The 21,970-nt window shown below is 42.9% G+C and overlaps 1 protein-coding gene across 4 annotated transcripts in view; it reads left to right on the top strand.

Moving 5' to 3' along the window:
* Window positions 1-4,400: 4,400 nt before the first annotated feature.
* Window positions 4,401-21,970, top strand: part of AKT1 (AKT serine/threonine kinase 1) — a 71,133-nt gene continuing 53,563 nt past the window's right edge. The window contains exons 1-2 of one of the 4 annotated variants that reach the window (NM_001396388.1): window positions 4,401-4,660; window positions 11,419-11,605. In NM_001396388.1, the coding sequence (NP_001383317.1) occupies window positions 11,560-11,605 (46 nt within the window). In that variant the 5' untranslated portion in view covers window positions 4,401-4,660; window positions 11,419-11,559. Of the gene's footprint in view, window positions 4,661-4,781; window positions 5,374-5,698; window positions 5,982-11,418; window positions 11,606-21,970 lie in introns of those variants that run through there. The other 3 variants (NM_205055.2, NM_001396387.1, XM_046941459.1) reach the window with 3 other exon arrangements.

Genomic DNA, 21,970 nt, shown 5'->3' with positions numbered 1-21,970 from the left:
GACTGGCTCTGTGTTGGTTCCGCCTGGAGCACAGCATAGCCAACACTAGCGCTCCAAAAGCCTCTCTTGCTGCACCCGTGCCCAGCTGTGCTGCTCCTTCTGCATTTCCACGTGGCGATCTGCAGGGGCAATCAATCACTAATACTGCACTCAAGTTAATATGCCCATATTTTGCTTAACTGCATAATTTTAAGTGAAGAGCATAATCAGTGATGGATATGTGAGAGACAGGAACGCAACAGGAGCCTGACTGTTTTTACTCTGTTGGGTGTTTTTTTTTTTCAGTATATGTATATAAGTTCACTATTTCAGTGTCATAGGATTTTCCCTTCTGAGTACAGCTAGGACTGTGATGTTACCTCATACAGGTTACTGGAATTTCAGCAGTCTCAAGCATTTTCCCAGAAATAAGCACTCATGTAATGTTACTTCACAAACAAGGGGGGAAATCAACAGCTTGAGGTAGAATTCAGTCCATCAACATCAGAAACTGTGTCTTCTGATGTGTCTCTGCAGACCCGAACGGTGACTGGTGTAGAGTGGGACATGTGGTTATCACTGTAACAACAAAAACAGCTGTGGTGGTGTATGGGACAGAAGTGATACATATGCTATTTTTATATGCTCTATATCTAACTAGTACATTTTCTATACAAACCGATTCAGTTCCTGTTTATGTTTCCCACAGTGTGTTTGCTGTGCTACGTTATGGTTATCATTATTCTGAATAGAGGACTGCACAGCTCTCACTTCGGAGTTTGTCAACACCATTCCCGACTCAGCCAGACAGGCTCATTGCAGGACTGGGAAGTGCACCTTCTTCCTCCTGCTCCAGTTGGAGGAAGCGCACTGCCTCCCCAGGGCTCCCCAGCTTCAGCATGCTGGCGACCAGGAAACAGAAGCTGGCAACTGAACAGAGGTCTCCTGCCCGACCTCTTCAAGGGCTTTTAACAAGCTATTAGGAAGAGCTCCCCAAAACATTCTAGCAAACAGCACAATTCAGACCGCTGCTGTTCGAGGTGCCAGTTTTGCTGACACTCAGCCTTATATGGACAAGACAAATTTCTAAAAAGCAAAGTCGCAATGTTTCAATATGACTATAATTATTAGTTTTTGTTTTTTTTTCTAGATAGCCTGCTATTGTTTAGCTGCTGAGAAATACACCTTCGAGAATCGGATTTGTTCAATTTTAGAAGCACAACTCTGTTTCTTATAGTTGGCACTACTAAACCCACTCTTAATTTTCAAATTCATTAAGCTATATTTTTGTCCTAGACCAAGCCTGACTTGTTCATCTAAAAACTCTTAATACTTAGTTCAAAAACCCCAGTGGGCTGTCACATAGGCTTTCCACTTGAGTACACCCCACCTTTTAAGAAGGGAGGAACACATTTCCCGATGGCCCATAAATGTGCTGCCGCTACTTGCATCATAGAACAGAACTTGTTCTACTGGTGGTTAACTCAGTAATTCCATTTCATCTTAATATGTTATTCCTTTTCTTTATGCCTGACTGGGTACAAAACTTTTTTTTTTTTTTAATCCAAAGCTGAATAATTTCAACATTTTAACATAACTTTAACAGTTACATCAAATTATATCATAGAATCATAGAATGGCCTGGGTTGAAAAGGACCACAATGATCATCGAGTTCCAACCCCCTGCTATGTGCAGGGTCACCAACCAGCAGACCAGGCTGCCCAGAGCCACATCCAGCCTGGCCTTGAATGCCTTCAGGGATGGGCATCCACAACCTCCTTGGTCAAGCTGTTCCAGTGCATCACCACCCTGTGTGTGAAAAAACTTCCTTCTAATATCCAACCTAAACCTCCCCTGTCTCAGTTTAAAACCATTCCCCCTTGTCCTATCACTACCCACCATCGTAAGCAGCCATTCTCCCTCCTGTTTATATGCTCCCTTCAAGTATTGGAAGGCCACAGTGATTGTTAAAAATGGATGGGGATGATTCTTCTGGTGTGGCATCAACTGTTCTCTGCCATCAGCCATTGCATTCATTATTTTAGGGTGATATACCAAGGAAGACTTGACGCACCTTATCCTGAAGCACGTAAGAAATGAGAGTAAACAGATGAAATATGAGGACGCGCCCAGGGAATTTTAGGGACTTCCCTCAAAATTAGGGTTTATAGACTATAATCCCCTTGATGATAACTGAGTGATAAAACACACACTGTTTGCATTTATAACAATTAATGAGTGATTTCATTGTTCCCATTGAAGAAAAGGCCTGCTTTTGTTCGTTGTTGATACAAAGTCGCTCTTGTTGCAGACCAGGCACTTCCTACTTTACCTGAGTATTTTTATCAGCAGTACTTTGCTGTGTCTGAGACGAGCCTTTCCCCCGTCTCTGAATCTAACTTCCCTCTCAAATGTGGGGAATATCAGATCCACATCAGGATTCAGACTGTTTAGTATGGACCTGTCTTTCATCATGGTAAATCAACAGTCTGCGAATCTAAACAATGTCTTCGTGTTGAATTATTTTTTAATTGCACTTCCTTTTTAGCAAACAACTGAGGTTTATTTTCTTCTCTTCAGGACTGAAAACAGTGTTTACTGTATGACCTTATTTTAAAAACTGCTGCTTCATTTGCAGGGGGAAGTCCTAATGACCTTCATCACCATGCAGCCTGGGAGCTTATCAATCAGAACTGGGTTTGGCAGGAAGGTAAGAAGACCTCCTGCGATCAGATCTGTTACCAGAGGTCCCCCCTACCTACACAGAATCATCTCACAGATAGTAAAGTCCAGTACTTACACATGCTCTTTATTGCTAGGCACAATTGCAGGCTGAAGACTCAAAATTAGTTCATAAGTGGCTACTCTTCTTGTAAGTTCTATATGTGCCCTGTTAGCTCTGAGCTTTGCACGCTGACAATTAATTTCCTTTTAAAGATATCTCTGATACCTACCTGCATTTTATTCTATGCTTAATATTCTGAACTTAACGCATAGTATGTAGAAATAGGATCTCTCTTTTCCATTATGTTAAGGTGTGGACAGTTCTCCGCCATTTCACTGTGTTCCGATATCAGTATAAATCATTCCACTGACAGCAGATGCAGATCTGACCCTATGTCAGGCAATTGGGCCTACATCAGGGGGATCTGTGCATTCTGCCAAGCTGCCTTAATGTTATATATTTAAAATTATGCTGAAACTAAAGGAGAGCTACAGAAAATACCACACCAGTGAAGCATTCTGTCAGGAGGAATCAGACTGTTTGCTGGTGGGAAAGGAGGCTTTTTTCCCCCTCCATCCTGAAGAAGGGCTAACTCTTTTCTCCTCTTTCAAGCTCCTTCAGTGCAGTGATGTACACACAGTCTGATGATCCACTGGACACTCAGGAAATTAGTGACAGATACGATTATTTGGACAGACTTCCTAGTTGATCACAATGGAAGGATATAAAATGTGAATTTCAGTAAGAACGTACAATCATTCCCAATGACACAGTGGGAGAATCTCTTAGTATATCAAATAGATTTGCTGCCTGTGTAAATGCAGAGCTGTGTTCCCCAGCTTTACTGCTGTAAATGCATTTTACGCACCTTTATTTTGTTAACAGTGCAAAGCTGTGGGAAGATGTGCCATTTTCTAAATTCTAACGAGCTTCCAATTACAGAAACACGATCATCAGTGATCGTATGCTTCTGAACAAATCACATCACTCTTACGGCCCAGTTAGATTTTATGGCACTGTCAATTAGAAAATAAACAAAATCCCTTAATGAGTAAACAGGGAAAATTTTGATACTGGAAGCACAGAGAAATCATAAATCTGTCAAAGCCATTTCCACAACATCGTTTTTCAGAGCGGAGCAGCTCTTAAAATCTGACAAAATACTGCCCTGCTGCAAGCAATAGTTCTCGTTGCTGCAGCAATCTGTAACGTTTTGGGAATGGCTTTAAACTAAAGGGGGGGACATTTAGGTTAGATGTTAGGAAGAAATTCTTCACTCAGAGCGCGGTGAGGCCCTGGCACTGCTGCCCACAGAGCTGGAGGTGCCCGAGGCCAGGCTGGATGGGGCCCTGGGCAGCCTGAGCTGGTGTGGCAGGGGGTTGGAGCTGAGTGGGTGTTGAGGTCCCCTCCAACCGGAGCCCTCCTGTGATTGTATGAGATGTGTGTACTGAGATTAGAACGGCCTAGAAAGCAGGAGGGAGGCTGGGAGGCAGCACCTAGACTCATGGCCTGGGCTCCTACCCAGTCGCCAAGCAGCCCTGCTTGCTGTGGGAAGGGATATTGAAATATCCTCTAAGTGATACCGCATTATTGAATCAATCAGGATTTAGGAGGCGCAGGGAAAACCTGCAGTGTGTTAAGTGGATTTGTACGGCTTCAGGAAAGCTTCAAAAAGTTGCTCCGGCGCTGTAAAGCAGCCACACGCTTTCTGAGCAGCAGAGGTGCCACGAAACCACCGGGGCCCACGCTTTATGCCTGCTTTTTGGAGTTCACTGCCAACACTCTGGGAACACTTTGGCAAGACCAGACAGCAGGCTGTTAACGCCGGCAGCTTCCCGCAGCCCGAAGCCAGGAGAAGCCACAAAGTGACCCACACCCACGACTCTGGCAACGGGACGCCCCTCGGCCGGGGGTGCCTCTCAAAGAGGGCAGCCCGAAGCGGGGCCCGAGGCCGGGTAGGCGGCGGGCTGAGGGGAGCAGCGAGGCGGAGCAGGGCGGCCCCACAGCGCGGCGGGGCGGGCGGGAAGCGGCGCGGCGGCGGTAGGACCCGGCGGCCGCTCCCCGGAGGATGTGAGCGAGCGCGTGTGGGACGAGCCCGGCTCCGGCTGCGGGGAGCTCGGCCCTGCGGCTCCGGGGGTGCTGCTGAGCGAGGCGAGAGGCAGCCTCCTCCTCTCGGCCAGAGGCAGGAGCGAGGCGGAGCGGCGGGGAAGGCAGGCCCGCAGCCCGTGTGAGCCCCATGGGCCGAGCGCCTGCGAGAAGGGGAGGAGGAGCCGGCCCGCCGCCCGCCGCCCGGGGATGGTGAGGAGGCGGCGGCTGCCGTGAGCCCAGTTAGGCCTTCGCTCGGCGCCCGCCCGCCAGGCTCTCCCTTCCTCCGCTCGCTCGCTCCCCCCTTCCCTCTCCTTCCCCTGCCGCCGCCGCCGCCGCCCTCCCATCACCTCCTCCCCGGGCTCCCGCAGCCATGTAAGTGACCCGCTCCCCGGGGTGGGAAGGGCCGGGGGAAGGAAGCGCCGGGGCCTGCTCCGCCGCGCATTGTGCGGGGCCGGGAGGGGCGGCCAGGCGAGGCGAGGCGGCCGCTCTACGCCTTCCCCGGGCGGCGGCCGCCGAGCTCCCGCTGACCCGCGTAGGCCGCGGCGGGGGCTGCTGCTGGCCCGGGCTGAGGCACCGCCGGGTGTGTGCGCGGGGGGGGGGGGGGGGAAGAGAGCTGCGGCCCCGCCGGAGCTGGGCCGGAGGGCTCGGGGCGAACAGGAAGCTGTTGGCTTCCCCGGGATGCGGGGAATGGAAGTGCTGCGGGGTTGGGGGCTCCCCCCGGCCCCCCTCGGGGCCTGCTGCAGCCGCGTCGTCCCCGAGCATCTCCGAGGGAAAAGGGGCTTGGGGCAGAGGGAGGCACGGGGCATTTCCCAAAGTGTGGCAGAGAAAGTGGCCGAGCACTCCTCCATCTACTCCCCCCGCCCCCATTTTCTCCCTTTATCTTTTGTGCGGCCCCGCGCTGCGTTGCGGACCGGGGAGTGTTTGCAGTCGGGGGTGTGAGTCTCCGTGTGTCGGTGCTGGGCAGTGCTGCTGGGCCCCATCGCTTTGACTTCTTCTTGCAGTGGTGTTGTGCAGAGCTGCGGGGAGCTGCCTGCAGCCAACCTCCCCCACCCCCCAGGTGGAATTCTGCAGTTGCTGAAACGTTCCTGCAGACTTCTAGGACTTTTCCTTTGGATTCTTTGTAGAACGCAGAATTCTAACAGAGAGTGTGAGCATGCTGTATTTGCTGTGTGTTTTACTGACAAAAAGGTATGAACGTAGGTTGTACCTTATTGGGATTTCCCCCTGCCCTGGGAAAGGATTTAACCATTTTTATCTCTGCTTTATTTTTCTTCCGTCCCACCAATACAAGAAGCTAATCCCTGCTTTACTCTTGTTTGTTGTATTCATGCCACCAGGAGGGATGTACGTTTTGAAATACAGTTACAAAGGGGCGTTACTAACACTTAATTCAGAAGAATATTTGTTTACAGGTAAATAAATGTAACACAGCCTATGACTAGTAATTACTTTTTTGTAGCAGCTAATTTCCTGATGACAGCCACAGCATTTGTCTGAATTAATAGATTTAAAGGCACTGTGGAACTACCTTTGATTTTTTTTTTTAAATAGGAGGGTTTTCCTTGTGTACATTGTGTATAGAACTGCTTTTGGTTCTGAGCTGCAGCAGTAAATCAAATCTAAGAATTGATCCAGTGTCCGCAAGTAACCTGTAGCTCCGGCGTTGCTGGCTTATAGAAACAACCTGTAAGTAGTTACGAATAGGATTAAATAGGCTCATGAGTGACTTGGTTTGTTTGGGAGACAGAACAAAACTTCCGTTATAAATACTTTGAAACAGAATTTGATTAAATGCATCTTAAGTTGGTACAGAAGTTCTGAGCTGCACAGTCATTAAATTATACGAGGGTAAACTGTAAAAGGCCTTCTTCTTGTTTTGGAACATAAAGAAGATTTTGTCTAGCCTATGTCTTTGACAGAGAGTATGAAGAGATCTCTTTTTCTGCCATTGCTTAGTTTTGAAATACGCAGCTCTGTTTGTCCTATCAAACTGCAGTTGTGGTTGCAGCTTGGACAGCTGCATGTCGTAACTCTGGCCCCTCACCTGAACAAAATCAACCTCCTGTCTATTGATTAGTGAAGACATGAGAGCACAGGCATTCCAAATTGCAGCTTTGTAAACTTAGATTGTGCTGACGGATTGGAAGAAAAGTGGATGTGGCTTTAGAGATCTTTTCTCCGCTTACTGTTTTTCCTGCAGTTCTTAGTATCAGAGAAGCATTTCTAAACCTTGTGATAAGCTGCACGTACAGTCATGAAATACTCATTTAGACATCGTGTTGTTCTAAATGGAACATCACATGAGCTAGTAGCAAATATTTGTGATCATGCCTAACTCATGGTCCACAATGCATTTTTGTAAAGAAAGCTAAGATGCTGGAATAACCTGGTCCTTCTGTGCTCTCTTGAAAGCTGTCTGTCCAGATTGAGTAACTGGGTCATGGTGTGAAGCCACTGTGAGTTCATGGGGCCTCCAGTGCCTTGGAAGCACTGCTTCTCTTGGGTAGGATTTGCATAATGCAGGAGATGTACTTCACCGGTCAGAGCCTGGTGGAGATACTTCTCCGTACGCTCTACTTAAAATGTTGGCTGGAGCCCAACTTTGTTGTGCTTGTGCCGTTTGGATGCCGTTGGCTGTAAGCTTAAAGTGAGACTGGGGATATGCTGCAGAAAGAGAGTGCAGGTTGCTTGTGCGATGCGTGGGCCTCAAAACACGCACCTCTGCTCCCCTGCAGTTCTTGTGCATCTTGTCTACTCGTGTGATGTTGCCTTGCAACCGAGGTAGGCAGGTGGGCAATTGGGTCCTTTTTTGAATGGTTCTGCTGTTGTGTGTTAAGAGAACATGCATGGATGTGTGTCATGTGAGGGCATCAGGGCTGCCAGCCTGCATCCCGTAATGGGTGTTGGGATGGGCAAAGCGTTAGTCCAGGAGGGTGCTTTGCTGTAACCTGCTTTCTGATCTGTGCTGACTGGCACAGCCAGCATGCTGAGTGAGGCAGGGATGGGACTGAGGCTGGTAGGTTTGATCTTCCTCTGAGAGAGGCTTACTCCTTCACAAGGATGAAGTCATTATCGCGATGCTCCTGCATCCCGTAAGCTTGTTTCAGATTCACCGTCAATGGGAGAATTAATTTTCTTCCTGCTCTGCCTTAGGGTGTGAATAGAAAGGAATGTAAAATTTGACCTTGGAAAGAAGGTAAATTGAGAAGGACAGATTGATCTCTTGTTTTCAGGGGTGTTTGGGAACAAGAGAACATGAATGTAAGTACAGGAGCGTACAAGAAAAGGAGCTCTCCCAAATATAGGAAAGATTATTCTACTCCACCTTCTGCTTAAGCTGATTCCTTAAAGCAGGCTTCATTGTTTCGGTGTACAGGGAAGTGAGTTATCTCATTACTTACGAAAGTTAATAACCTTTAAGGAATTAATGTATGCATAAGATCAGTATTCACTGTGATACAATGCTGATGTTGTGCTATTTGTGATTTACTGCGCTTCCGCTGTGTGAGGAATATTTTGGTATTGGAAAAAAGGTATTACAGAAAGCATATTGAAAGTCCAGCAAACTGAATGCTGAGAGAAAGAGTTGTTTAGCTTTTGACAGTACTCAGTCATGTGCAGATGCAGACTGAAGCAGCCAGGTCATACTTACCTCAGATGCCCTCTGCTCACTGGGAACCATTCCTAGATGGCCATAAATGAGGGCTGTAATAATTCTTTTTTTTTTTTTTTTTCCTTCTCTCTAAAGACTTTATACAAATGGAACTTTCTCTGGTTTACACATCTTCAGAAATACATTGTCCTGTCGTTAACTTACTCCTCTATTCCAGGAAATTACCATTACTTGCTAGCGCTCTATTTGATTGCCTTTTATTTAAATACATTTATTAAGCACAACTTGGAGGTGTATTTTGAAGTACCAGATAGAGTGAGTTTGCTGCTGTTGGAGCTGTGTCTTTGGACATTCTATTGCACAGCGAGAAGGCATTCCCAGCTCTAAGAAAAGTTTCCTCTTACGAAATAAATGCTTTGGCATTGCTGAAGGAATAAGGTGGAACAGATGCTGCAGTGTGCTGGAAAGAGCTGGGCAGGTAGACACATCCCTGGTGGCAGTGCTGCACTAACAAGTGGGGGATGCTTCTTGTAGAGGAATTGGAGGCAGAGGGCAGTCCAGGCTTTTTGCACATCACAGAAGCTGGAAAAAGTAGTCCCTCTGAACTTTGAATTTTGTTGCTGGTTTGCTGTTTTTGGTCTGCATAGTCACTGATTCAGGTTGAGATGACAGTTTAGGCTGTGAGGAGCAGGAGGCTGCCAGGTGGTAATCCTAGCAAGAGTTAACACAGGAAAAACCTGAAGTATATTAGTTGGAGGTCCATGATTTTGTCTCATCACACTTTTATCTGGTATTAGTAAAAGGATGGTCCTTTCTACAGGCTAGTTTAGTTCATAGCTTTCTTTTTCTTTTTTTTTTTTTTTAAAGTATGAATCTTGAAAAGGATGTTGATTGCTTAACATGTTGAAATTGTTGAATTGAAGACACAGAGGTAGGCTACGCAGACCCCACTTTCTGTTACAGCACCGTGTTAGATGCATTTATTTTCACACCTTGGTGTTGTGTTTCCTTACCTAAGCTGTGATAATCTTAGGGGTTTTGCTCAACACTTTGCAAATCTGTCGATGCTTAAGTGAAGCCTTTAGCAAGGTTTGGTCTCTTGTTGATGTCAACAAGTGGATCTAGCTGGCGTGACTATTGTGCATGCGTTTTTGAAAGGAGAGTGGAAGCCTGCTGTGTTCATCAAGTTGTGTCTTAATTGCTCTGGATCTGAAGGAGTTTGTTCGAAGACAACTGGTGGCTGTGGGTTGCTGGTCTCTATTCTGCAGCATATGGTTCTCACATATTTATTTATGAAATTAAGAATTCTTACAAATCTCTTGTTCCAGTGTCATTTTTTTGTGTGTTTTCCCTCCCTCAGGCAACGTCGTATCTGTTTCTTTGAGATGATAATTATAAGCAGTCAGAAATGGCAGATTCGTAATTTGGAAAAATATCTGCTGTTTCCAGGGGGGAAAAAAAAGAACCAAAAAATAAAATGTTACTGGAAATAGTGATAAACAGTTCAAGTTCATAGGTAGAAATACTAGGATTGGCTTTCCTTCTCTCCCATCTTCTCCCAGACAATTTCTGCTTCTAGTGACCATTCACATTTGACTTCCTTGCTTTGACAATAGTTTTAGAGCACTGGCAACGAATGGTGCAGGCCCCTCTGTCCTCACTGATGCCTCAGTTCTGGGTTGGATTCATTTTGACCACCTGCTTCTTCCATCCAGGGTTGTGTCTTAGTGAGTTATGTGAAATTAGTTGCTTTTTTAATCTGGTTTCTGATTAGTATCACCTGCGTGCTCACAAATAATTGATGCAGACACGCCAAATGCATGCAGAGATGATATATATTTGTTGGTGGGGATGTGATGCCTCAGTGTTTGGAGAGAGACTGGTAAAAGCCAGGTCTTTGCTGGCATGTTACAACTGCTGCTATGTTAGTTATTACGTAGTTATTGCTTAGAACGTGCCACTAGTTAGATTTTTTTATTGCCTAAGCAGTACCAAATTGGATGAACAAATGGACGCTTCTGAGAGCTCAGAAGTCCTTAAAGAAAAGCAGAACTATAGCACAGGCAGAAAAAATAATAATATTCAATTTAGAAAAAGAATAAAAGCTGATGTGTCTGGCAAGAGCTACTTTCAGTGAGGGAGAGAAAGATGAAGAACATTTGTGTGATAGTCAGCCATGAGATGGCCAGAACTTAGTGAAAATGTGTCTATTTTGAGCTATTTAGATACGGATTTCATCTCATAAAGCAAAATGGTAGAAATCCCAAGGTGTCCTTAGGTTATTTCATTGCAAGAAGGAGCAGCAATGTGCAGTGACTTAGAGAAATATGATAAAATTGATCAGGGTGCTTCTGAGGGCTGATTTAGGATAACATGAGCTTATCTGAGAATCTTTGTAGAGGGGCAGGAATTATAGCAAAGATAGAGAAGGTGATTTTGGTGGAAGACAAAGAGATTTGAGTGAGATAACAGGATAACGTGCAGCACAGTATTGGGAATTTTTACTCTTGGGAGCATATCCCTAAGATGCACCGTGTATTTGTTGCTAGACTGATGCACAGCAGGCTGTAAATAAACCTTCCTGAGGGGATTCTGGAAGTCTTACCAGGAAATATTTAGAACTCGATTTTGCTGAGTCTTGGATTTTTTTCTTGTTGACGGGAGTGTGGTGTTGTTGAAGGGCTGGAAGATGCCTACTGGGCAGGGACTTGCAGCTGCCTCTAATCTAGACAGGGTGGTGATATTGTGAGTCTGCCAGCGGTCAACCAGCTTAGTGGAGAAGCAGGGCTTCAGCAGGCACTTCTTCCAGCACCTTCACCTGCTGAGATACAGCAATCCCTGCGAAGAACAAAGCCCTCATTTAGGATTTGTAATAATAGTTTAAAAAAAAACCAACAAAAAACCAACATCCGAGCATTGAAAACTGCTCCCTGTTGTATCCCTGATTTAACGTATGTGATGTACTTCAAGTAATGGTGGACTTCTTTTTGTTTGTTTCTTTGATCCTTTTAGAAGTAGCTGAGAAGGAGAAAGACAAGAAAAAGAACATCCCTTTTGTGGACCCTTCTGCTGGAGTTCAGGAATTTCAACGGTGATCTTTTGACTGATCCACCAGTCTGATAAACTGATCCACCAAGAGACATTCCCGCCATTATGAATGAAGTAGCGATAGTGAAGGAAGGATGGCTCCACAAACGAGGTAAGTGGCTCTCCTCTTCAGGACGACCGATGTTGGGTCCTGCAACACGGGATCTGCCCTTTAGCAAGGTTTATTCAGATGGTCGGTTCTTATTTTCCTGCTCGCCTCAGTGGGAAACTGCCTGTAAGGAGTGTGTGTGACTTTGTGTCAAGCTGAGAAAACGCGTTGCAAGGGGATTTCTTTGGGTTCGTGCATGTGCGTGTGTTCACATAAAACTGCGCCAGCTCTTTGGTTTGAAAATGATTATGAAGATAGCAACCAGAGACGATACTTAGAGTGTTAAAGGTTCAACTGAGGCAAATCATTTGTTTTATATGTAGATCTGTAGCTTTTCTTTTTCCATTTGTATGCTTTTAGAAGGTAGAATTGTCTTGAAGTGAGCCTGGATTTGAATGGTGATCAGTCTTTGCGAGCAGCGCTGTTCTCTTGCAGAGACTTGCCAGGGAACGTGTTCTTCTGTTTGCCTGAACCTCTCTTGGTACTGGTGCTCTGGACACAAAGAACAACCTTGAGTTTGTGCACTGTGTTTCTGGTTTACTGCTAACAAAGAATGATTTTTATCAAAAATTTTCTTGACTGGATGGCAAAACTGCAGTAACGTAGTCACATGTACCATTATGCTTTTTGCATTCTTAAGTGTTGTATTTCCAAAATGCTGGATTTGTACTTAATTTTTGAGAGGATAGGTGGATGTTTTCAACGCTGCTCTTGGCTTACCTGCTTCTTTGTATTCTGCTATTGTTTCTTATAAGAGAGAGAACGGTGTTAGGTACTTTCCTTAATATCGTCATGTTTTGGACCAAAACCAGAACCCGTGTGCTCCAGCAGTAGGGAAGCTTGTATGGTTTTGCAAACTCAGGATTTTTCCAGAGGGTTTGCAACAACATGCCTGAAGGTGCAAAGGTATAGTGTAATTATTTTTGGAAGAAAATGGAAATTGATTATCATAACCTTGATAAAGACTGATCATTCATCTGCAACAATGAAGCTTATAATCCATGGTTTAAAAGGGTGGAAGCTGGATGCAGTTTAGCAAATTATCTGATGCTTGATGTAAAAGTGCTTTGATAAGTTTTTTTTCATGTTTTTGTTCCGGTCTGTTTTACTTAAAAGCAAGGATAGGAATGCTCCTATTCACTCATTACCTCCAGTAATGCACCAGATAATTCTGGTGTACACAGGCTCCCTTATTCTGCTGACAAACTTGTGAATTGCACTGTTTGGTTAAAACAGGAGGAAGAAACACAAAATCATGTTTCCTCTTCCCATTTATGTATCTTGAAACTCATTAAATAAGTGATATATTTTTAGTTTTAAATGGCATATTTAGTCTGCAGTGTTTTTTTTAATCTTCTTGTTACAGCTTTTTCTGTACTTTTTTAAATTTTTTTTTGAGGAGTACTGCACAAAAATGAGAGAGATGTGTTTAGTTTTAAAGATCTGAAAATGGAATTGGAAAACCACACAGATTATCAGGATGATCCAGATGTTTCTGAACCTTTAAAGCAGTCATATTTCAATCTCGTTTTTATTTAGCCTTGAGTACTGAATTTACTTTGTTTCTGGAATTACAATGAGTCTACTTTCATGTAAGGAGACCTCTGCAGGTCTTAGTAAAAGATGCTCTGATCTCTTGATCTGATATTTTTCTTTTTCAAATTACCTTACAGAAACAGATCATTGTCTCGGATGGCTTGCTGATAGTACTTTGAGATTATCTGTAGAATGCATTTCCATTTCCAAAATGTTACTCTGCATGTTCTGCATAATTGAGATTGCAAATTTGTGCCTAAACTGTCAAATTTATCTTGGTAATTCTTGGATGTCAGTTGTCCCAGCCTTTTTTAACCAGTTCTTCGTTGCTTTTTTGCCTTCTTGGTAGGTACAGTGACTCCTACCTCACCCTGCTTCATTCATTTTGCCTCTATTAATTTGGCATTGTCCAATTGGTTTTAGAAAGCAGTGCTGTATCTCCCCAGCTTACTCTGATGTACTCTGTGTGCCAGTTCCGTTACTCTCTTAATTGTTGTAGCTACTGTGAGATCTGTTGAGAAACTCAATTCTTTTGGCTTGGGGGAGGGGAATCTGATCCATTTGTGTATATGTTTTGTAAATGACTTTTCTTTTTAATCACTTATTGTCAGACCCTATCAGTTTGCTTGCTCTGCAAGATGAAGTGCTACAACCACAGGATGTTTCCAAAACTGATGTCTGATACTGTGAGCTTCTGAAGTTAAGGCATAAACAGTAATTACTGCAGGGAGGGACTGCTAAAGGATTTTAGATTTAGGAAATGTATATTGTTTGTCTTATAAAAGTGAAGGTTGGACTGCTTGTGGTCTTTGAAGATCCTAGGGCTTTTCACATGCAAATATTTTGTAGCAACTGGCCAAAATCCAGGTTGGGCAATTAACATTCTCTCTACCTAAAATTTCCCCAGTAGCTTTGGTTGGATATGGTATCTCTTAGTTCATGTCCTGAGCAGTTGAACAGTGTGACTGCGTGCCGTTAAACAGTTGCTACATCTCAATTAAGCAGAAGCTCAATTTTGGTAGTTTTAATGATTTGTGTATGTATAAATCAGCTGGTAAAGTGCTCTGGAGTCCTTCTGGATGGCAGGTGTATGTAAGCATAAAGCCATCATTATCAGGAGCAGGTGTTTTGGCCTGGCAGAGAAATAGCAGGGCTTTCTAGAATTCTGGGGTTGTTTTCTTCTGTCAGCTTGCTTTACATTTTGGTTTTTGTTTCCAAGATTAAAAATACAAATGGAGAAATGAAATTAAACATCTCTGTCTGGCTGTGAGCTCTTGGCAGTTCTGTAAGTCAGTTGCTTAAAGGAAGTTCTACTTCCAGTAGCACAGATGTTTGTTTGTGCAGAGGCCAGAGTCATCTCCATGACATGCCTAACCTCAACCAGGCAGAAATGTAAGAATTCATGAATGAACTTTTTTCCCACTTGGCAGTACTTGTTGCTATTACTCCAATCACAGTGAGGCGACAGACTCTTGCAAGACAGAAACGGTAGTTAAATTACTAATCGGTTTGTTCAGAACTGCATAGCTGAAGGCTTTAAACACACACATGAAAAGCACGGAGTGAAGAAACTCTGATTTGGGGCGGTGCATTGTGTGTGTATTCAGCACCTGTAGTCTCTGAGAGTTAAGCAGGGGGATTGTTCATTGGGAGATATGGGGGAAATGGGTAGCTACGGAGGTGCTGTACTCATGATTGTATATGAAGGAGCAAGGAGAAAAATTATCTGTCCAAATTGCTGCTTGCTGAAATATTGAGATTACTTATTTTCTAGTTGTTTGTAAGGAGTATCTTTACTTCTGGTTGTGCTTGTGGAACTTTTAGATAAAAGAGAAATATCTGAGTACATTTCATTAACTTTACTGCTTCATTTTTAAAGATCTCACTGGATTTCTCATATATTCCTGCTCTGGTCCCTGCTTATGAAAGTCCTTCTATTGTCTTCAGTCTTCATCCTGTTTTTTTAAGTCTTTCTGCAAGGCTAACAAAGAGTGGGATTGTGCATGCTGATGCTCTGTCATCTCTGTCTTCCCTACTACGTCCGGCTTTCCTATTAGGGCATAAACTCAATGGAGAGAGGAGTCTTTAGGAGAGAGAGGGTAGGACGGAAGGAGGGGGAGGAAAAATGTACGCTGACATTTATGAAAGGAAACAGAAATCTAGATTTCTCACTCAGGGAACTTTGAAGCAATTTTGAGCAGTAGGAGAAACCTGTGTATTCATCCATTAATGTTTGGCAGCAAACGTGGAGCTACTTATTTTGTTTGTTTTCAAATAGCTTAAGAACACAGCACAGTGATTTTAACCATGAAAACCAGAACGTGTCCTCCAAATGTTGATTTGTGTGGGCTTCAGGCCGAACAATTTGAGTAGTTGAAGTCTAGCTGCCAATCTGATGAAAATTGCTAAAGATCCTTAAATGAGAAATTACACAAAAGATACTTATTCCACTGCTGGAAATACGACTAAATTTGTTAAAGAATTGTTTCTGTAATGAAATGGAGCAACACAGATGTTCTAATAAATAACTACAAGTCCTTGGTGGTTTGCCTTCCTACAGCTACATTGCATAAAATGAATGCAGGATCCTGATAAAAAATAAAAGCTAAGAGTTAAACGCTAATTCTTGCTCTTTTCACCTTATTTAGCAGAGTAATGCAGACTGTAAATTTTACTTCTGTTATTTTGAGCACAAGTTCACATTTCTAGTGTTCTGTTAGTATGAATCAAAATGGGATCATAAGATGTGTGACCAGAAGTTAACTCTCTTTCAAGCCAGTGGGTGTCTTGTGTTGCCATTTTCCTTCACCTCTTCTTTCTTCTCTCTTTCCTGTTTCCATCATGTTCCCTACCTCTTTGTGTGTGTGTGTGTGTGTGTGTGTGTGTGTGTGTGTGTGTGTGTGTGCTTGCTTTATTTTGGGGTCTTTTTTTTTTCTCTTTACCTTGGCTTCTGTCTGTCTCTGGGATGTAGCCGGGTGCTTTCTTGATGACCTGTGTAACCAGAACCATCAAAGTTCACATTAGTTCAAGGAGAGTCTGGCTTTCATGGTATTTCAAAGGAGTGGCTGGGGCATTTGATACAAAGGATCCTAAAACACATCTGAACTATGAAGATGCCAGCTATAGAGAAGCGCAGCTGCTTCAGAAGGAAAACTGAGGGTAAAAGGAAGGTAAGAAACAAGACAGGAGCTGAACAAAGAGTGGAAGGGGGAAGTTTGTAACAGAGGGAAACAAACTGATGTCACTTCCAGAACTGAAGGCTTGGGTGTATAGGGAAATCTCTTGCTGTTCTTCTTGAAAACAAAAGATAAGCTGTGTCAGTTAGTGGTTTTTGTTGTGTGTCTCTTTTTCAACACAAGGGGCAATAGTTTTGCAATGCTAGCTCTTGGTTGCTTTCATTTTGCTAGCACTGTTCTGGGAAAAGGGAACTGGGGAGGAACCAGGAAATTATCGACCAATAAATCTGACCTCGGTGGTAGGCAAGATGCTAGAGACATTAAGAAAGGATGAGATCACAAAACATCTGGAGAAATATGAGCTGATAATGGCTAGTCAGCTTGACTCTTGGAGGGTAAACCTCATATGACGGAATTATTTGTGGAGAGATCATAGGAAACAAACTGGGTACAGTGTACTGTAAAAAGTCTGCTTTGGACAGCAGGGAGGCCAGATGCTGAGGATTACCTAGCACAGCATAACTGTACTGTACTACATCTTTGAGAGGAGAAAGAGCTAGTGCTGCCTAGAGATCACTCGTCTTCCTACCACTGAGCAGCAGACTGCTTCAGCTTTTGACCATCTCAGTTACTTTCCAGTGTATTTTTTGAAATGTCTTTCTGGCCAGGACTTCTTGGTGTCACAACTTTGCATTTCTGAAAGGCAAAGTCTGAATACTTGTTTGTTTGTTTGTTTTCCCAGAAAATACTTACTCCCACCAAAATTTGTATTCCAGTATTTTTCCTGCCAACGTACAGTTCTTCAGTAAGAATAAAGTTCTTAATCAGTTCTTTGGAGAAGTCATATTAGGTTAGGTCTTCTTCTGTGTTTGTAAACTGTTTGGAACTTGGGGGTGATACCAGGCCCACTCTCGGTTTGAATGACAAAGAGGAACAGCTCAGATGTAGCTGCTCAGATTGTTTGTGTCAGTTCTGGAAGTTTACTTTCATATTCTGCATTATTGTACGTCAGCAGCCAAACAAACTAGGTCTCAGTTTTATCTCTAAAAGTGAGGTAGCATCATAAATTGCTGCTACTTCTTGTTAAAAGAGATCTGTGAATGAGCGATCTAGGACATAGCAAGCCTTATTTAAAGCGAGCCCAGCAATGCTTTATACAGTGGTTTGCACAGAAACCATCTGCATTGTCTTTGATCCTCTCCTCTCCTTCCTGGTTCCTTTATGTTAGAGGAGAAACAAAGTAAAAGCTAGGCCTGTGGGGAAAAAATAAAATAAATATTTGTCCACATGTGGTTTTCTATTTCTTTTTTTTCCCCTTCTCTTAGTGGACATATTGAGAAGTCATCAGGTCTGCACTGAGGAAGAAGTAAGTACTAAGGGAGCATGCCGTTTTGAGGTGAGGAGAGAGAAGAGAACAAAGCTTTGCACGTTGTTCTTGCAAGAGTGATTTTGAGCAGGGAACAGTGCAGTGCCTTTTGAATTTGGTGCCCAGTCCTTCCTTTGGAATTCCTTCCCTGCAAACCTGTGTGAATGCCAGATGCTTCCCTTCCCTTCCTTTTTCATGCTCATGCTCCCACTGTGTCCACACCTCCAGCTGCGCTCCTTGCCTGTGCCAACACTGGCTCTGGGTTAGCACCAGTAGCCTTAGACTTCACCATCTGGAAGAACTGGCCAGGGCTTACACTGTTAGAGTAGGTGGTGACCTGTAGTAAGGTCTCCATTTACCCACAGTTTGTGTTACTGTCAAGTTCTCCTAAAAACTGCTATGGTGGTTGTTGGTCTCAGGATCATCCAAGGAATAAAGAAACAAACCTTATATGTGTTGGAAAGAGAGTACTTAACATTTGAACTTTTCATTTGAATGCATTTTGAAAGATGGAGCATTGTTGTAAGAAAATAACTGTCAGCCTTGTGGTTTTTTTTGTTTTTTTTTTTTCCTTTTATGTATTGAATTAACTGATTTACTAAGAAAAGAAATGAGTTGAGCTTTATTGAAAAATAATCTCTCAAGGGGTGAAGACAAGAGGAGGGATTATTATTTTCAGATGCACATTGTACCTGAAACATAATGCATCTTAAAGGGGGAACAAAAAGCAGGAAACTATACGAGGAAAGAGGAAGAAAAAGAATGAAGGAAGAATGACACCATATTAGGTGTGAAGTACCATGCTGCTGTGAGAAGTGTTTATTGCAACTGAAAGGGGGAAATAATGAAGACCAAATTTGAATGAAAACATATTACGAACTCTTGGATTGTTCTCCCAACTCTTCAAGTTGAGCCAAAAATGTGAAAAGATAGCTGGTCAAACAAGGTTGTGAAATTTGTCAATTTATGCAAAAGTGCATGGTCGTGTTTGCAGACAGTGGAGGTAAACAATCATCACAGTCTACAGGCAGAAGAGAGCTGCCAGTTGCTGCTTTCTCAGTCTCTTGGGTAGGTCAGGAGAGTGATTCTGAAGTAGAGATGTGCTCTGAGCCTGTGGTTCTGTGTATGGCTGCAGAGTTGTTGTGTGGCTACTGAGGCTGAGCAGAGCACCTAGTCAGTCACAGGGCTATCAGATCACCACGCTGTTCAGCTTTAATAACATACTCTTAATGGGGACCACAAAACATGCATGCCAGGGAGCTGGGTTTTGTGTTGGCTGTGAACCACGACCTTCACAGGAGATGGTTGTGCTGAGGACTGGAGCTTGCTACCAAATGTGTGGTGGTGTGCTGATAGGAAAGTCTGACTCACTGAGTTGACACTGTGGATTTCAGGTGCTGAATGGGGTTCATGGCTGCTTGCAGCAGTCGTTGTTACTTCTCAGATTTTTAGGTGCAGGTCTTACGTGTTTGCAAAAATCAGTTCCCACCAATAGATGTTATGAGATTTTTGTCAGTTTTGCTCCTTTTTCTTAGGTGGAGAAGTGTGCTAATCCTCACCAACTAGAGGAAAACTGGAAAATGTAACCTGAGAGGTTTAGTAACAGTTTAGACCAAGGAGAAGAAAAAGGGGTGCTTAATTGTTAATGATAAGTCTTAGACCTTTATATGATTTAAAACAGTTTTGAAGGTATGCTTGTATTTTTCTGAGTTCTTCCCTATTATATCTGCAACACTGTCAGAGGATGTGGGGATCAAGAAAAATATCCTGATTACGCTTCAGAAAGTTGCTGTTAAGGCAGAATAACTTTTATGTTTGCTGGAAGAGGTTTGATGCCTCTAATGGATAATAGACACATACAAATAAAACTATATTTGAACTCATTTTTTTATGCATTAAACTCCAGTAAAGTCTCAAGACTTAATAGGAAAAAGTACTTGTATAGAACACACATTGCAAGAATTTTAAGTCTGTGTGTGTGCTATACTACATCTGCAAACGTACCACGACCATGTTTGGAATAATTAAGTTACACTGGTCTGAAAGATGCTTACACTAGGTAGGGTTTATGCCCTGAAATACAGGAATTCTCACTGCTTTATCTATTGTTGCCATCATTCCTTGGTTGGACTTTACCAAGTGGAGAGTCAGTAAAATGTTACACCCTTGAACAAAACTGTTGAGCAGTTCAAAATCTGTTGTTAGGCCTCTTCACAGCTGCACAGAGGGAACGCTGCCTTGTACTTGCTTGTTGCTTTTCATGGACTTGCAGGCACAGATTGTTCTGTCTGGATTGTTTTTTGCATGTGTGTCATAGGAATACCCGCTCCTGTCTGTGGGCTGAAGACCTTCTGTAAGTAGTTACTGAAATGGAAGTATTTCCATTGTATAGACTATCTACATTCTTTTTAAAATGTTCTGATCATACTGGTTTAATGCTGCCTTTGATGCCTTTCAGGCAGTTGAACGAGTAGGATAATAATGAACTTTTTCAACCTGAAGTTTTCCTTGCATCAGAGATCTTTGTAGTTCTAGACAGTCTTTTCTGGTACAGATAAGGCTTTAGTGCTGCATAAATGTTTGAAGATACACAACTGATTTATCTCCAGGTGTGGAAGCTGAAGTTGTCTTGTTACTTGTGTGGTAGAAGAATTTATCCTAAATGAGAATTAGGAAAAATTACTTCTTCATACATGGAAAATCCCTTGAAAACTTGTCAGCAGCAGCCTTCAGTTAACTTGTGGAGGCACTGCCTACCAAACGCTATTGTGACAGCTTGTGTCTGTTGTTTCTGTAAGGGTTTATCCTGTAAAGTCAAGATATCTTGCTCCAAGAGAAAGGGAGAGATGGGGAGATTACATCATCATGGAAGTATACCAGAATAGTTAGCTTTAAAGCCATTCAAGACTACATTGGCACCCCTTTGTTATACAGTGTAGCTGAAAACGAACTGCAGCAATAATGAACCAATCCATCTAAATCACAGCAGCTGAACAACTGACTGTTCTATCTCAAAATGCAAATGCGTTGTGCAGAATGGATTTAATTGTAAATGTTTACTTAGTAGGGAATATGAGCCTTTTAGTTTGTGACAATAATCATGAATACAAAGACCCAAAGAATTTTAGGGTTTACGTAGCTTGTCCCTGTTCTCATAACAATATTTCAAAGTCAATTTTTTAAAGAAATATGCCGTTTGGCCTTTTTTCTAGCCAGTGAATAGAAATCCTAAATGCCCAATCACTGAGCCACATGTTGAAAACCAAAAGATAAATTTAGCTGTGTGTATTTAGATCAGGCAGGCTTTTCTGTTGTATTTCTTTCACATCTATGTTAGGGCTTTTTAATAGCTTCAGGTAATAAGGAAAAAAAATGCTGATTTTCAAGGCTCAGATTTGTTTTTACAGTGCATGTAGTGTTACACAGAGTATTAGCATTCTCTTCCAGGTTCACACAGTGAGGTGCCTCTCAAACAAGTCAAGGGTTATACTTAGGAATTTCTGCTCCAGTTTAAAACAAAACAAAAACAAACCAACATGTTGAAATCTTCCTTTGTTAAATTCTTGAAACTGAGCCCCAGATTGCAGCTCATGAGGATGAGTCTCTGTCACTACTTTGATTTTTTTAATTAAAATAAAATAGGATTGCAGTCTTTTGGGGAAAGGAAAAAGCTTACAGAGCTTTACCAGTAAAAAGAAAGAGAAAGCAGAAATATCTGCCTCCAAGCTGTTACTGAGTATCTTTTGGTCTAAGAAAAGACACGTTGCTTTGAAAACATACACATACCAAAAAAAAAAAACCCAACAGTGTGCATGTTTACGCTTCTGTTGGCATTTTTGTGTGTGCTTTCTTTAATACATTTCACACGTGGAGTAGTCCTCCTGAAAAAGAGACAACAAACCCCCCTGAAGAATAGGCCTTTGTGACACTGGAGAAGTTTACTGTGCCAAAGTTATGGTAAGAATTTGTAAATTTTGGCTGCTGGAGTGCTTCCTTCCCCTGCTATGTTTTTAATGTTGGAAACTTAGAAGTGTGGAATAGAGAGTTGCTTTTTGTTCGTGGTGGTATTTTTTTAACTGACAATGCAAACATTTATTTCACAAACTAAACCACCGTCCACGTGACGCTGCTGGCTGTATACAAACACCCTGTTGAGCTTGTTCTGCAGAAGTCCTCTGTGGGCTTCCTGGGTAGCACAGAAATGGTTGGCTGCTCTTTTCAGGGCCACGGTGCAGACCCAGCCCGTAGCTGCTCAGATTGAGTGTCCCTGAAAGAAATGCTTTTAATAGG

The sequence above is a fragment of the Gallus gallus genome, chromosome 5 (genome assembly GCF_016699485.2).
Source record: "Gallus gallus isolate bGalGal1 chromosome 5, bGalGal1.mat.broiler.GRCg7b, whole genome shotgun sequence".
Lineage (NCBI taxonomy): Eukaryota > Metazoa > Chordata > Aves > Galliformes > Phasianidae > Gallus > Gallus gallus.
The sequence above is the reverse complement of the archived record's forward strand: the minus strand, read 5'-3'. Positions and strand labels throughout refer to the sequence as shown.